The sequence below is a fragment of the Cyphomyrmex costatus genome, unplaced genomic scaffold (assembly GCF_001594065.2).
Source record: "Cyphomyrmex costatus isolate MS0001 unplaced genomic scaffold, Ccosl1.0 scaffold908, whole genome shotgun sequence".
NCBI classification, from domain to species: Eukaryota; Metazoa; Arthropoda; class Insecta; order Hymenoptera; family Formicidae; genus Cyphomyrmex; species Cyphomyrmex costatus.
In genome coordinates this window covers 82,593-99,815 of record NW_017280493.1, presented here as the reverse complement: position 1 = coordinate 99,815, position 17,223 = coordinate 82,593, and the positions used below count along the sequence as shown (strand labels likewise).

Genomic DNA, 17,223 nt, shown 5'->3' with positions numbered 1-17,223 from the left:
TAAAGGCAATTTCTTATTGGTTGTGTCTCTCACATGTGTACGGTCTTATATAAGATTTAATATCTAAATATTGTTTAATTAAAAATGTTATTATGCACTTCGCATAACAAGGTAATAGCGATTAACAGCGATTATATGTTACGGTGCGGCAAGTCGATAACTGAAAAAATAATATACATCTACAACGGCACATTCACCCTAATTTAGACGTTGACCGGTCATGGGGGGCAAGGTGGTCAGACGGGATTCCTACCGGGCTATTCTTGACCAGATCGGGCTAATATTGACACCATACGATTACTTCCAATCACGCTGAATACAGTTATAAATATAGCCACTTTAATTGATAACATCGTACCGTAACATACAGTAAATTGAACGTATGATATAATAATTAATTAATGTATTATTATTATATATATATATATATATATATAATAATTAAACGTAACGTACAGCAAATTGTAATTGTATTATAATAATTAATTATTACAGTAATTATGCTGAAATTCTATTTGAACTCTTTGTAATTATTCTGTCAAAGTTTTCTATCATATCGAATTTATATCGAAATCTTAAAATTTTGAATTTCTAGTTTACTTTCGATTAAATTTAGGTTTTTAAAAAATATCTTTCAACTTTTTTAAAGACTATATGCGTTATACATACACATAGACGAATCACTTTGCGATTCCCTTGGACTTTAAACGAATCATAGAAATTATAATAGGATATAGGAAACTATTATTGCTACGCACACAACTCTTGTTTATTTCAAGAAACAGTGAACATGGTAATTCTCTTATTCAACTACAAGCCACCATTAGTAGCAAGGTCGCTATAACGGTATATTTTTCTGTAGAATCCATTAGCGCCAGAAAGATGAAAATAATCGTCCGCTTAAGGAACATTGTTCCGATACTTAAGATTACAGTGTATTCATTCAGAATGTAGATATATCTTTCTCTGTACACCCTAGAAGTAGCGAAAATACACGTATTGCGAATTTTTTCGTTCAGATACGCGGCCGATGTCACGTACGCGTTGTGGACCGAGATATATGACGCATAATGACCGATAAATCTAAACATTTTCTCGAAAAGAGAAGAGGGAAAAAACGGCGGGAAAAACATGGGAAGAGAGTGAGAGGGAAATAGAACGCGTACTTATACTTTTATACAGTAATCGCAGGCAATGAATGCCGCCTCCTTTGTTCGCTGGTTCGAGTATTCCGTGAGGTAAAACCAGTTCTTGGAGTTAGTGCTTTTGCTTAGGCTTGAATGCGCGCGTATATACGTTATAGGTTGCGGCGACGCGACGCCGCGCCGCCGCGTCATGGAGATCTGCACTCGCGAAAAGCAATACAAGCGCGATGGAAAACATTATGTTAATAATGTACTGTCAATAGAAGGTTGCGAAGGTATAAGTGAAAGGTATGCGTACGCCGCGCTATTGGGGGAAAAGAAAAAAAATACAAAACGAGAGAAGCGCGGAGAATACCCCTCCGCGCGACGTCAGCGTCGCGTTGCAATCCGTAGAAAATCGAGAAAACTCTCGCGTTGAAATTAAACGTTCAGCATTTCATCATTCATTCAGTTTCTTTATTCGTTCACATTGGAAAAGGAATAATTATTGCGTGTGTTCTCTTGGTTTATATTTTTCTACACGACAATCGGAATGTTTTTTCGTGTTTGCTTTTCCAATGTAAAATTACGAATAAAAGCTAAAAGAAAATATATATTGATATGTTCTGAAAAATAATTAATCGTCATAAGTAAAAAGAATATATATGAGCCTCTTGTTTACGAATTATATATTATCGTCTCAGAAGTATTATTTACGCATCAACGATCACGAAAGTTCGTAATAATTTACTTATACTTCATGTATTCTTGAAATCCCACAAAACTATCTTTAACATTTGTATTTATTTTAATAAAAAAAAAATAATAAGTTACATAATTGTAGTCAATGTAACTTATAGATATTATAATACTTATATCAAGGAATGGGAGCGTAAAACTGAAGATGCCCGCGAATTAATAAGTTCTTTGAACTTTTTGACGAAGGAATGGTCCTCGTTCTGTCCCGTTTTGCAGAGTCCCTTGATCTTAAGTTCCGTATAATAATAACATACATGCGTACAGGTAGTCTTCGAGGATGAGCGAAGAAGGACGAAGAAGAGGAAGATGACGAAGAAAAGGAAGGGAGGATGAGGATTGCCGGATAAAAATAGCATATGGTTCCGTGGCAAAATAAAAACTAATGATGCGAACCTGCAGAATGACGATCCCCGAGAGCCAGACTTGCCGAGCAAGGAGAGGAGCAGAAGGAGAAGCACCAAGAAGCAAGCACAGATAAGTAAAGGGAAAAGGTTGTTTAAAAGGAAGAACAGGATTTTTGCCTTCGAAGAGAAGGAAGAAACGAAGCGGTAAATTTTGCATTTTAATTTCGTGTAGCAATTTCATAAAATACGATGAATCTTCGCGACATTATATATGTATTATATCAAGATGGAAGACGAATGGATCTCAAAACCATTAAATACCTGTTCTCACGCGACGCGACATTTGTTAACTACCTTGTCAACTAACGTAAATGTAATAATTGTATATAAACGTAATGCAATGATTGCGTATAACGAGTTTTACGTTTTACGACAATTATCGATTATACCATCGTTTCTTCTTGTCTTCTGTCGCGTTGCATCACACTTATATACAGGGATAAGATTTTAGTCGGGAAACTGTCGCGCGAGAGATATATGTGTATCCTGGTAGATTACGTGGCAGCCTTGAAAATCCTTGAAGATCTACATCCGGCGAGTATTCTCGGGATGCGTATACGAGATGTTTGCGGTGTGCCTAAGTCATCGCATCTTTAGGAGCCGCGTCGCGCCGCCGCCGACGTCGACGTCGGTAGCTGGCCGCGATGGGCGCGATGTCGCGCGTTGGTGGGAGCTCAGCGAGCAAGCGGTGGTTGCGTCCACACACGCGGTGGAAGAAAATCTCCCACCCTCTCAGTGATCGCGCGCTGGATCGCGCGCTATTCGACCTGTCTCCACCTTGTACCTAGTCTCGCCGCGGTGTACCAAGAGCACCTCTCCGTGTGGGTAGCTCAGTTAAAAGTATAGGCATTGCCGAGACCAACCAGTCGGCTAGCTATAGCTGGCCGGTCAGAGCCGATCAGCCAGCCAACTCGAAGAAAACAATCCTTACGTGCACACCGTAACGTGCATACCGTGGTGCACACACCGGTCTTATAATGACGCGGCGCGGTGACCGTTTTGGTACGATAAAAGTTGAGGGCAACCTTCGGGTGTTCCTGCGCTGGTTCGAGCAGAGCTGAGGAAAAAAGAAGAGGGAGTGGAACGGGTTCTCTGGTGCCAGTGTGCAGTCTAGTCCAAGACACAGGATGATAGCGAACGTCCGATGAGTATCCTGCTTCCCATTGCCCTCCTACCAGAGTGACAGAGAAAGAGAGAGAGACAGGAGAACGAAAAAGAAAGAATAATTCTCTGCGGGTGACTGAGCTATACCGCCACCTCCATCCTTCCTCCACCACCATTAGGTGAAAAGAAGAGATGTCGAAACAAGAGGAAATGTCTACCAGGTCAGTGCATGATTATTATTATTATTATTATTGCATTTGGATGAAAGTTAGTTGGGCAAATGGTGCTCATTGATGACTTTTAGATTTTCTAATGTTCATTCGATATTCGTACAGTTGATTTGACTTGGCTTAGGGAATAACTTCATATTCTTGTATCTTTAAGAAGCCAGATGATATGGATTGAATTTGATGAACTCTTAATCGAATTTCTTCTACTTACTGATGAGTTAATAATGTCCCCATTATTTCTCGTATAAAATCTAATGGCGTTTTCGGCGCAATCAGGTTTGCACTAACTCCCTTGGTAAAAAAAATATTGATAGAGAACGATTGAGAACACGATAGGATTTCTATCAATTTCTATCGTTTTCTATATAAGTTTATATCACTTTCTATCGTCGACCTCGCGAGCCTCACGATAGCTCGGGTACGAATCCTATTGTATTTTATCGGGTTCTAAACTTCTATAAGATTTGTACAAGATTTCTATAAGACTTGTTTCTCAAATTAATGGATTCACAAACCAGATTCCATATTCAAAACGATAGGATTCTTCTATCGTTCTCTATCAATTTTTTTTTTTTACTAAGATTTGGTTGAATTAATAACGTTTTATGTTTTTCTATTGGTAGAGCGTGTAACGTCAACCAATAGTAGAGCTTGATCCAACCTAGATTGGACAAATCAAGTCGGGTTGAAAACGCTATAAAATCAATTTGAAATTTTTGCTATTAATGTAAGTTTAATAAATCAAGTAAAAATGAAAGTAGAAATATTATTTAGGATATATATGTTATCATCGTTTTTTCTTCTATTCTTTATTGTTTCTATTCTGACCTTTTTATTTTTAAAGTTCTAATCTTTTTATTTTTGCAAATGATTTACATTATATCTACATATTTACGATTAATTATGTTATTTAATTTTGAAAAATCTATTGTTTGATTCTTATATTCTTAAACGTATTCGATCATTTGTTATAATGATTGGTAGTAATTAGACGTACTAATTATTTAACATTTATTGGCGTAATCCAAACTCGCATTAAAACATGCATATATTTATTTTTAAGATATAGTATATAAAGCTCATAAATATATCGTTAAAAGATAGGTAAGCATTTATTCAAAATCTATTCATAAAATTTCTATCTATCTATATAGATATATATATATATATATATATATATATATATAGACTTACAATTAGATACAAACTGCAAAAAGAAAATTTTAGTTTTATTAAAAAAATATAAGAGCAGTTTATATAGATTTGTTGGCCAATTCTGTTAGAGTAGTAACCTTGTGTTTCACATGCAATCTTATATGCTTGATTTGGAATTGGATGGAAACATATGTCGTTATTCGTAGAAATATATCTGTTACAATTTATGCATGATATCGTTTGTCGTCAGTATGCTATTGTGTCATATTTTTTTTCCAACTGCGCGCAACTTGAGAAATAAATATGTATATATGCGTGCCCGGAAATATGTACACAAATTTTTCCAACTAGAGGAAATTTCTGTATACTTTACGTAGTAAGATTGTCCACGAGGAAACGCAGAAATTTTATGTATGTGATATAAAATACATTCATTTAATTAAAATAAAAAAAGAAATAAGAATTTTAATTCAATAAAATTTTAAAAAGTTCACTTTTTATATAAAGTAAAATAAGAATTAATTATAAAAGATTACTATATCATGAAAAATACAACCAAAAATGTGAAGAAGAACTTAACAGCTCAACAAAATTTTGATATCACAATCATTAGCAGCTTGATTTAATCATACTACAATGAATGTATAATGCTTTATACGTTTGAGAAATAACATGTTTATCGAAAACAACTATACTTCACTTAGAATCATGATTCCATCACTTTATCTAGTGATGATCTATTATGTACATATTGTATATGTGTGTTTATAATATATGTATATATATATATATATATATATATATATATATACACACACACACACACACAGAATATATTGTGAATAAACTAGCAATGAGATTTAATATTGAATTTCAACTATATTCTCTCTGGCATTTGACTTCCCCTAAAAAGCAATCTGAAAGTCTTATTTGCTAATAACGAAACGTACTTATAGTCACCGCGGAAGGAAACACGGGATATATAATTAATCTTTTATAATAAGGGTTGGTTAGCGCTCCACCGACCCCGCGTGCGTGCGCGTGTATTAACATCCACCCGTTACGCGGCGTTACCTTCGTATCGGAACGTGTTTTCGCTCCTTTCGGATTCTGTTTACGGATATTAATTCATCGTAATGCTTCAAGGCGCTCGAACGTTAACGAGCGTGCCATTTGTTATTGCCGAGATATGAGTTGCCCACGCTATTTCATGAATGCTGTGGCAACAGAGCGCTTTAAATTAATAACTATAAGCGTATATATGTATTATATACGCGGCAGCCGACGTTTGTGCATAGAGCTCATAAAACCTGATAGCAAATAAATAGCAAATAAATTTTAAACATAAAATTATTTAATGCGATAAAGTTTACGCCGTGACGCGATGCCATTTTTTTCCTGAATAAATGTTACATGATAAAATAAAAATATTTTAGAGAATGCCTAGCGTTGGTTATACTTTGCTATAATAATTGCTATGTTTATTTAGAATAGTTTATTTGACATTTTCTTTTTTCGATTTATCAATATTGTTATATATTATATAATTTTATAAAAAATATTATATTTAAAGATTGAAATAATTGTAATCGATTGTTATTGAAATAATTATATAATTTGATTATGCAAATTGATTTCTGTAATAATATTATTCTACATTACTTTTTTATATAAGTGGATTGCGAGGTTATTATTAATGCTTATTAAACATATAATTTATTATATAGTTTCGAATACTCCATCTGAGAAGAAAGAGAGAGAGAGCGTGCTATTATAATTTTAAACTCGAGTAAGTATCACAAAATTGCAAATATTTGATCAATTAATTTAACAAAAAGGTAATATTTCTATGAGAATGTACAAACAATTTGCTAGATATAGCGATCGAGAAAATATTGTTAAATGTTTTTTATTCATTGTAATCTCTTTTTTTTTTATGTTATGTTAAAAAGCAAGATATTTCAATTGACAATAAGTATAGAATTAATATATCTATCTATTAATGTATCTATCTATTTACCTATTTTTCTCGATTAGAAAACTGAAAGAGTCTTCGATGGTTAGATTTTTGGCTTTAATAACGACATTAACCTTTAGCGCATAATACATTCACATACAAACTTTTGGCCTTAAGAATGTATTAATAGAACCGGTTATTTATTCCCTTGGCATGTGTTTTGGAAAATGCTTGGTATAATTCTGTCAGGATTATGTAATTATTCATTCTTAACATTTTTTTATTACTAAAAATACATAAATCTATAGATTGAGAGAGAAAGACCAATGTTTACATTTTTATTTTGTCCATATTTTTGCTTATTTAAAAAGTTTTAAATGTTTTTCTTTCACACGTTTGTCTCATGCAAATAGAGAGTGTGTTCCTTTGAGGATTTCGAATTCTTTTTATATTGTTTGATTAAGTACAATATTATATAATAATTCTTTGATAACAAAAACTCCCATACAATTAAAAATTAACTTAGAAAGAAAAAGGGCACTAGGAGTGAAGCGCAGATAACTTTTCGTATCGGAACGTGTTTTCGCTCCTTTCGGATTCTGTTTACGGATATTAATTCATCGTAATGCTTCAAGGCGCTCGAACGTTAACGAGCGTGCCATTTGTTATTGCCGAGATATGAGTTGCCCACGCTATTTCATGAATGCTGTGGCAACAGAGCGCTTTAAATTAATAACTATAAGCGTATATATGTATTATATACGCGGCAGCCGACGTTTGTGCATAGAGCTCATAAAACCTGATAGCAAATAAATAGCAAATAAATTTTAAACATAAAATTATTTAATGCGATAAAGTTTACGCCGTGACGCGATGCCATTTTTTTCCTGAATAAATGTTACATGATAAAATAAAAATATTTTAGAGAATGCCTAGCGTTGGTTATACTTTGCTATAATAATTGCTATGTTTATTTAGAATAGTTTATTTGACATTTTCTTTTTTCGATTTATCAATATTGTTATATATTATATAATTTTATAAAAAATATTATATTTAAAGATTGAAATAATTGTAATCGATTGTTATTGAAATAATTATATAATTTGATTATGCAAATTGATTTCTGTAATAATATTATTCTACATTACTTTTTTATATAAGTGGATTGCGAGGTTATTATTAATGCTTATTAAACATATAATTTATTATATAGTTTCGAATACTCCATCTGAGAAGAAAGAGAGAGAGAGCGTGCTATTATAATTTTAAACTCGAGTAAGTATCACAAAATTGCAAATATTTGATCAATTAATTTAACAAAAAGGTAATATTTCTATGAGAATGTACAAACAATTTGCTAGATATAGCGATCGAGAAAATATTGTTAAATGTTTTTTATTCATTGTAATCTCTTTTTTTTTTATGTTATGTTAAAAAGCAAGATATTTCAATTGACAATAAGTATAGAATTAATATATCTATCTATTAATGTATCTATCTATTTACCTATTTTTCTCGATTAGAAAACTGAAAGAGTCTTCGATGGTTAGATTTTTGGCTTTAATAACGACATTAACCTTTAGCGCATAATACATTCACATACAAACTTTTGGCCTTAAGAATGTATTAATAGAACCGGTTATTTATTCCCTTGGCATGTGTTTTGGAAAATGCTTGGTATAATTCTGTCAGGATTATGTAATTATTCATTCTTAACATTTTTTTATTACTAAAAATACATAAATCTATAGATTGAGAGAGAAAGACCAATGTTTACATTTTTATTTTGTCCATATTTTTGCTTATTTAAAAAGTTTTAAATGTTTTTCTTTCACACGTTTGTCTCATGCAAATAGAGAGTGTGTTCCTTTGAGGATTTCGAATTCTTTTTATATTGTTTGATTAAGTACAATATTATATAATAATTCTTTGATAACAAAAACTCCCATACAATTAAAAATTAACTTAGAAAGAAAAAGGGCACTAGGAGTGAAGCGCAGATAACTTTACGCAAACGCTGATATTTATCAAGCAAAACTTATTTATATTACTATTAGAATAATTTTTGTAATAAATAAGTTTTGCTTGATAAATATCAGCATTTGCGTAAAGTTATCTGCGCTTCACTCCTATAGCTATATAGTGCCCTTTTCCTTTCTAAGTTAATTTTTAAGTACAATATTATTTTTCTCATTGTAATAATTCATTTTGAAAACGCTGTGATCTGGAGACTTTAAATTTGTCAATTATTTAGCGAAATTCTAACCTAAATTCTTTATTACCTAAAAAGATCTAAATGTAAAAAAAGGGTAAAATAAAAATTCAATAAAACATTTTTATAGAAATATATAAAATATTATCATTTTTTTTTATTATTATCGAAGCAATTTGATCGAAATGAAATTACGTCATATGTGATAGGTATATGACGTTAATATAACATCAGAATATGTTGCAGAACTTTAAATATAAAAATATTAAACGCCGTAATGCAAACAATTATTTTTGAAAAAAATTTGCTCTTTCTAATTCTCTTCTTGCTGTAGTTACGAAAACGTTGTGAAAAATCTGGACAATTTAAACTTGTCAAGAGCTTAACGAAATTCCAATAAACGGTAAGAATTTAGAATTATATAAGGAAAAAGCGGGGGAATAATCTAATAAAAAATTGACAGAAATACATCGTTTGAGAGTAATTTGATCGAAATGAAATTACGTCGTTGTTGCTTTGTAAACGTGTGAGCATCATTTTTTAAAACAATGCGAGATCTCGCGAAGTCAATTATCTCACTGTGGAGAATGATCCTCCGGTGATTGGCGCGCATTCGAGAACACATTCGAGCGTTTTACGCATCCGTAGTAAATAGAATCATTCATAGTACTCAGGCGTGGTACATCGTGAGCGATGTACCTTAGCTACTTGTAGTGATAGGCCGTGCAATCGTGTGGCCGATTACGGGACTTTTCTCACCGTTGTACTACTACTTACTGGCGCGTCAGTTGCCTCGGAACGAAGACTTAAATATGCAAACGCGGATCATCCTCGAGACTCCAATCAGCGATATCCGTACCAGTTTGAGAATCGGAGAATAAATAATAATTAAAGAACTTGTATTTTTGGACTTATCTGTGTCATAAACCACATTTTTAATTAACAGCGTTTTCGAGAACGGAGTTATAGAAGCTATGCGAAGTTTTATCGTACAAGATTTCTTCTTTCTATCAAAATAGAAATTAAAATGTATTTAAATGTATGTACATATAATGTAAGAAAAAAAAAAATTTTTCGTTAAAGAGTACTTGGAGTGATTTGAAATTTTGTGAATTACTGCAGTATTACGAATTATGTCAAATTTATAATCTACTTTTTTATTTTAATACACAGATATTTATTAGATCATTATACGATTAAACGCTCTGTAAATGCGTTTGTCACCAAAAAAAAAATAGATACATACGTTAAATATCTATTAGCTTGTCTCCTTCGTTGGATTTCTGTTAGACATCCGTTAAATTGTCAAACTTCTACTACGCTTCCAGTAATTCTTAGCTAAATTAGGGAGCAGAAACGTGATGAAAAGTTCAAATCTAAAAGCCACATAATTTTCGTAATTCCAAATTAATGGTTGCCCGCCACGCGATAGTCGCGTAACACGCAGAGTATCCGCCGGGAACTCGAGAGCGACGTACGTTGATACGGTAGATACATAACGCGCTCTCGCCGTCGAGATGCTAATTAATACTATATACAAAGACGCGAATCGAGAAGGGATACATACGCACATACAATGTGAGTAACTCTGAGCATTTATTTTTGCCATTTATTATATATATGTTCGCTTTCGTAACGACACGATAAACTATACCTAAGTATCGTTTCGCAGAAGGCTGACAGGTATTAGATTCGCTTATTAATTCATACAAAACAAATCTATGGTACATAGTCCATAATTCATTATAATATATAATACATAGTAAACTCTAGGATAAGTAAAAAGGAAACGCGACGCGTTTAGTATTCTTGGTTTTTTTTACTTTGGAATTATTGATATCTCCACCTGGTCAAAGTGGTTCCAATTTGTTCAAAATTTGATAGTTGATCAAAATTTATAAAAATCTAGTTAGGATACGTAATAATATTTCGATGCCTGATTAAAGATAGTTTTTAATCGCTGATTTTTACACGATTGATTAACGTTGGATTGAAGTGTCAAATGACGCGACTAGCACTGTAATTCGTCAATTGGTACTCGAATGCGAAGAAAAGTAATACGAAATTAATTCACGTTTGGATAATGCAATTTGCATCTTCAGATATACGAACAGTAAAAGTATCACATCTCGAGAATAATATAGACTCGAAAGGTAAAACGAATTTTGTAAAGCTAAACTTATGTCACGATTTTTTTTACTGTGTATAAGATCTCTGGCGTACTTTAAATTGTAATTTAATTCCAAGCTCTCCGCGATACCCCCGAAGCGTGTTTTCTATCAAAATGGAAGGACACGACAGCATGCATGAGTCACGAGAGTCTTGTTTAACGACACTTTCATCCTATATGTACGATCTTCCTGTATATGTAACTTTCCGATATGCCATATAAAATTACTATGTATAAAATGCCTCGTACTTTTTCATTCGACTGCAGATTTAAGACACGGTCTGGCTTTCTTGTCTTATCAACTATCATATTCTTTTATACGTTTAGAAACAAATGGAAGGAATAATTATTCCGAACTCGCGTCACGCGTTGGTACAGGCGGGAATTTTTCTCGGGCGTTCTCGCGTGCGCGATCGTGAATGGTAACCGGGACACGTATCCGCGGTTACACGTGACGGTTCCAATGAACGCATGTTTCCAATGAAAATCGTATATATATATTCCGTGCGTGTGCACAGGTGAACGCGCGAAGCTGTCGCATGCGGCCAAGTGTGAAAAGAAAATCCTTCTGCAATGGGAAAGCGCGCGGCCAATAAGCGGACGATTATAAGAAAAGGAAACGCGTTATTTCGCTGTTTGTTTGTGCCGCGCCGCGCCGCGCAAACACAGCGCGGGATAAATCGGATGTCGGTAATCTTACAATGAATAGAGGAGGGAAATTATACAAATACACCTTCGAGGACGCGAAAGTTTTGCGAGATATCGCGCAAAATACGTATAATGGGATAATCCGCAATTCCGCGAAACTTGGATGATTTCATCGAATGCTGTCAATTCCTTTATCGCGCGCTGTTATGAAAGAGCGTAATTGCGTCAAGGACGACGCTCTAGGCTGATCTGTGTCCTTTACACAGCGATAATAATCTTTCTCTTACCTTCGTGTAGCGACGGAAGGCAGAAAGTGTCTATTATAATCCACGCGTAACGACGTGTCCCCCTTTAAAATGTTTTCAGTCGAGAATCGCACCGGACTTGCGCCGCGGTAGAAAAGAACATGTTGACGAGGAGGAAGAGCAGAAGGACGAAAATGATCCCGCCGGACGGCGGATGGGGTTGGGTGGTGCTTTTTTCCGCCCTCGTCGTCAACTTCCTCATTCCCGGCACTGTCAAGTCCTTCGGCGTGCTTTTCGTCGAGTTTCTGCACGTTTTTAAAGCGTCGTCCACGGCGGCCTCCTGGATGCCAGCGTTATGCTACTTTCTGTACAGCTCGTTAGGTAAGCGCGCACCTTTTTGTGATACTTCAAATTTCAGCCACTTCATTTTTCTGCGAGAACACAACTCGCGTTTCGTTTGTATTCATAGATGTAAAAAAGAATTCGTTTCTAATTAAAAATTGAGATATTATAACATATATATCATATATATTATTTTACGAACAAAATTTTATGTACAATATTTGTAAGGTGAATAAAAATACTACTCGATATATATTCTGTAAAACTATCATCTATATATAAACACTTTACAGGTCCTTTATCTAGTATTCTATCGACCAAATACTCCTATAGAACAGTAACCCTCATCGGCGGTACCTTTGCGGCCAGCGGCATGATGCTGAGCTACTTTGCCAATTCAGTTACTTATCTTTACATCAGGTACAGTTTTTTTTTTTTATCGATTGACGTTCGAGAGGCGTCGCAAGTGAATAGGCAAACACAGTTGTTATAATGGTCTAATTTTAATAACTTCTATGGCGAAACGGTGCCAAATTATTGTGTAACAAGGCCGGTTATTGAATCACTTATAATACGAAAGGTCTCCTTGATTTGCGAACATTACACAACTTCTGCGAACTGATAAAGCCCGTTCTCTATATGTCTTGTCTATACGTCGAGCATTTAATGAAAATGTATATTGAATTGAAACATCTTATTAGCAGAAAAGAAATAAAAAATTAACATTTTTATTTTCTTGCAAGTTCTGTAGAAATAACATTGATTCTTTTTGTATAGTTACGGTCTTATGGTTGGAATCGGCGCTGGATTATCGTTTCCGCCGACTGTTTACATCGTTACGCAATACTTCGAGAAGCTACGAGGGATGGCGAACGGTCTGTGTATTTCCGGTAGCGCAATCGGCACTATAGTGTTACCACCGTTACTACAGTATCTCTTGGACTGCTTTGGATACAGGTAATTTACTAAGAAATTCTATACCTCTGATAATGTTTACTTATTAAGAGAACATATAGAGGAGCATTTATTAGAAAAACCGAATGTCAATTATTCAGATGTTCCTCTCGGCTCCGGTACGAGAACAAGATATCTATTCTACCGAGAGCGCTTCCACAAAAGACTTTATACATAGTTCCAACTGCTTTCGAGGGATCGGAAAGTAGAAGTGCACTCCGAAGCGGTTTGGGAAGCCACACGACACAAAACCCTTTGCAAACCTACGCCAAAATCTTCGTTTCAAGAAAGGTCTCGCAGACGTCGTATATATACAATATGAAGCCTCATCATTTCGGAAATATACTAATACCTCCTTTCTATGCGTTTAATAGAGTTAGAGAAAAATCCGACAAATAAAAACTTTAATAAAACCTAAAGACAAATATGTAAAAGAAATACAACACCAAACGATCCAAGTTGAAGAGTTTTATCTAAGCTATATTTCTTTCTCGCCCCTTAAAAATAAAGCTGGATTCATACCTTACTTAAATCAGGTTTCTCATTGTCACATTTCAGAGGAGCTGTACTCATCATGGGTGCGATCACGCTGAATACGCTGGTCTGCGGTCTCTTGTATCATCCGGTCGAGCAACACATGAAGATCGTGCCCCTGGATGACGGTATCGATAACGAAGCACTGACTCTCGACGAGTCTATTGGCGGAAAGCAGGAGTCGACTGTCGAAAAAATGGAAGAGGATGCTAAATTCGGCGATGAACCAATACGCAAGTTTTCGGATCTTTCGCACAACCAGCACAACGCCGTACTAAAGACCACCAAAAAGGCATCTTGTAAGCCTGAGAAGGCATCTTGTAAGCCGCAGAAGAAATTGGATTACAAAACGAGTGATACAGTCGTGGGATTACGCTACGATGTCATCAAGGACGAGATTCCACGTGAAAATACTCCAAATGCGAGTGAATTTCGCATGACAATTCGTCCGAGTCATGCTAAGGAGGACGACGACGATCTGAATAGCGTTACGCAGAATTTATCGCGGCGAGGTAGTGCTGAGAAAGACGTTAAGTCGCACTCAGATTCCTTGCAAATTGGAAAGAATCCGAAAGAGGATAGCAGGATGCGCGACGAGGAACTCAAACGGGACGATGTGTGCTCGAAATTGGCCAAAACGCCGAAAAAGCATGAAAACAAAAAAGCGCCCTTCTTCGATCTAAGCGTGTTGAAGGATCCCATTTACTTAGTGATTCTTATCTCCAACTCCACATCGGCCATCAGCAATACGAACTTTATGATCTTACTGCCGTCTTACGCGATCACCGAGGGCTTTGACAAAAACTCGTCGGCTCTGCTCCTGTCCATAGTCTCGGCATTGGATCTGGTCGGCAGGATCGGTGGGGCGTCCTTATCCGATATTGACTTCGTACCCAAGTATTATTATTTCGTAGGCGGACTCGGTACCAGTGGGATCGCTCTGGCGTTATTACCGATGGCGACCAGCTACACTATGCTGTCGTTCTTCTGCGGTCTCTTCGGTCTGTCGTCAGGAATGTATATCGGCATCACGACCGTCATTCTCGCGGACATGTTGGGAACGGAGAAGCTCAGTTCGTCCTATGGAATTTCGTTGTTCGTTAATGGCGTGTTGCAACTCGTCGGACCGCCTATTTGTGGTGTTATTTTTGAGAACATACTGTCGTATAAGCCGATCTTTTTAGCCTTCGGAATCATCTTGATTTTGGGTACTGCACTTTGGGCGGTAGTGCCGCTTATCAACAGAAATAAAAAAAAGGACATAGAAGCGATATAAAATTCGCGTAGATAATTAGTGTACAGTTTCGACGAAGGTTTTTCGGTGAATCAATTTAAGCATTTTATAAAAGACTTTATATATTACAATTGCGATGATTATGTTGTTGGAAATCTCCCCAACAATATATATATATATATATATATATATATATATATATATATATATCCTTAGATACTTTTAAACTGTGGAACATTTGAATTATTGTATGTATATTTCTAGATGAATTTGACACTTGTGTTTTTGATAATATTCGTACTTTAAGAAAAAAACTTTAGGAAAGTTCGTAAAATTAAATTTTAATATTAGACATGAATAATCGAGAGCTTTGTATTCACAAATCCAGCATGACCATGTACATATAGCTATCTGCACAGCAGATAGTATATTTATCGTTATAAGTATTTTCCACGATTTGTGCCATTATTGCTACATAAATTGTCATGTAACAAAGGCTTGTATAAACATGAATAGCCATCATTGGAGATAGAATAATGTTATACTTTAGCAAAATGTGAGATTGTTGAGATGAAAGAAAATCTTTCGCAAATATATTCTTTAACAGAATAGACATATTATATATATATTAGTAATAATAATTTTTATATTTCATATATCTTAAAAAATAAATATTTTGTAAAATATTTTTGTAACAATACGATATAAATATTTTTACAGTGTGTTTACTTAATAAGTCTTCTATAGTTTCTACGAGCCTTTCTGGAACGTGCATACATCAAGCTATTATTGTTTGATTCATAGCCTACATGTATAACATATAGTTTATTATTAAAAATAATTTTTACTGCCAGTAACAAAATAATATTGAGAAATATCTACTAAACTTATCCTATGAATAAAAATGACTAAAACGTTAGAAGATGACGTAAGAATATACATGTATGTACGTATTACAGGAGTTCTGTTAAATGACTTTGTGCCAAAGTGATCAGGAAAGTTTCTAGTAGTTTGAATGACATTCACAGTTAAGAGACATTTAATTATTAAATCATATAACGGCAATGAATATTCGATTATACTAAACGTTGAATAGTTAAAAATATATAATAATAAACGTAATTATACATAATGAAATCATAATGAGGATTATAGGCATAATAGAGATGTTAATATTTCTAAGTATTATGGATTTCAATCAATGTGCGTTTCTTTTTTCTTCTTTTTTCTCTATATAATTCTTTTCATTTATTATACATAATCTAAATACGCAATAATCCAAAAAAAAACTTAAAAAAAAAATTCTTTTTTATTTTCATAAAAATCATAAACAGTATATATGGAAGACGTGGATACTATACATATATAATATGTAGGAAAATAGAAAATGAAAAATGTTTTGAATGAAATAAATACTAAGTACTCTTCTTATATTTAATTTTATTGTAGTTTTAATGTTTTATCTTAGTCTCTTGGAATTTTTCTGACACAAGTTTTGTGTATATCGAATACGAATATAATGAAAAAGAAAGATACATTGAATGACGTCTTTTGTAATCGTTAAATTTTGGGCAATGTTGAGATTAAAGCTTTATGCAAAATATATTTCTGTACATATCTGTGCGTGTCTTTTGCTCAATTCTTTCGCTTCATTTGTTGAAGATACATATTCTTCGATTGTATCACTTGTACAATTTATGTCATACAATTTGTATTATTCTAACATTTCCCTAATTTCTCAATTGGCTATTATAATTAATTTAATATATCTAATGCATTGCGCGGATTAAGAAAACGCTTTATTTACACGCATTATTTCTATTTATCCAAAAGTATGCCGCAATATTAAATGTGTTTCCTAAGAAAATAAACGCACACCTATGTGAATATATGGCGAAAATATGATCTTCAATATATTTATTTTCACTATTAAATTTAAAAAATTTGAAGTAATTGATTTTGATTGATTTTTTGTGTTAAAAACTTGTTTCTTAACGTGTTTTTTTTCTAAAATTTTAAGTTCTTATAATTAAACGTTTGGATATTCTTTAAATAAAAATAATGACCATGTTCAATTTCAAATGTTGATTTCATATTTGTGTGTATGTATGACAATAAAAGATCATAATTATAACAAGTGTCATAAAT

At 33.9% G+C, this 17,223-nt stretch overlaps 1 protein-coding gene across 1 annotated transcript; it reads left to right on the top strand.

The window, feature by feature from the left end:
- The first annotated feature begins 3,534 nt into the window (after positions 1–3,534).
- On the top strand, positions 3,535–15,230 carry LOC108781791 (monocarboxylate transporter 1). Its single transcript, XM_018549874.1, has 5 exons — positions 3,535–3,612; positions 12,133–12,392; positions 12,647–12,773; positions 13,131–13,310; positions 13,866–15,230. Exons 1-5 carry the CDS (start codon positions 3,584–3,586, stop codon positions 15,115–15,117), a joined length of 1,848 nt encoding a protein of 615 aa, XP_018405376.1. The 5' UTR covers positions 3,535–3,583; the 3' UTR covers positions 15,118–15,230.
- The last annotated feature ends 1,993 nt before the right edge of the window (positions 15,231–17,223 follow it).

Excerpts from the sequence above, each read along its gene's own strand:
- LOC108781791 (XM_018549874.1), top strand. The coding sequence starts at position 3,584 with ATGTCGAAACAAGAGGAAATGTCTACCAG. Across the intron at positions 3,613-12,132 it reads CAAGAGGAAATGTCTACCAG|TCGAGAATCGCACCGGACTT; the intron begins GTCAGTGCATGA and ends AAATGTTTTCAG. Across the intron at positions 12,393-12,646 it reads CTTTCTGTACAGCTCGTTAG|GTCCTTTATCTAGTATTCTA; the intron begins GTAAGCGCGCAC and ends AACACTTTACAG.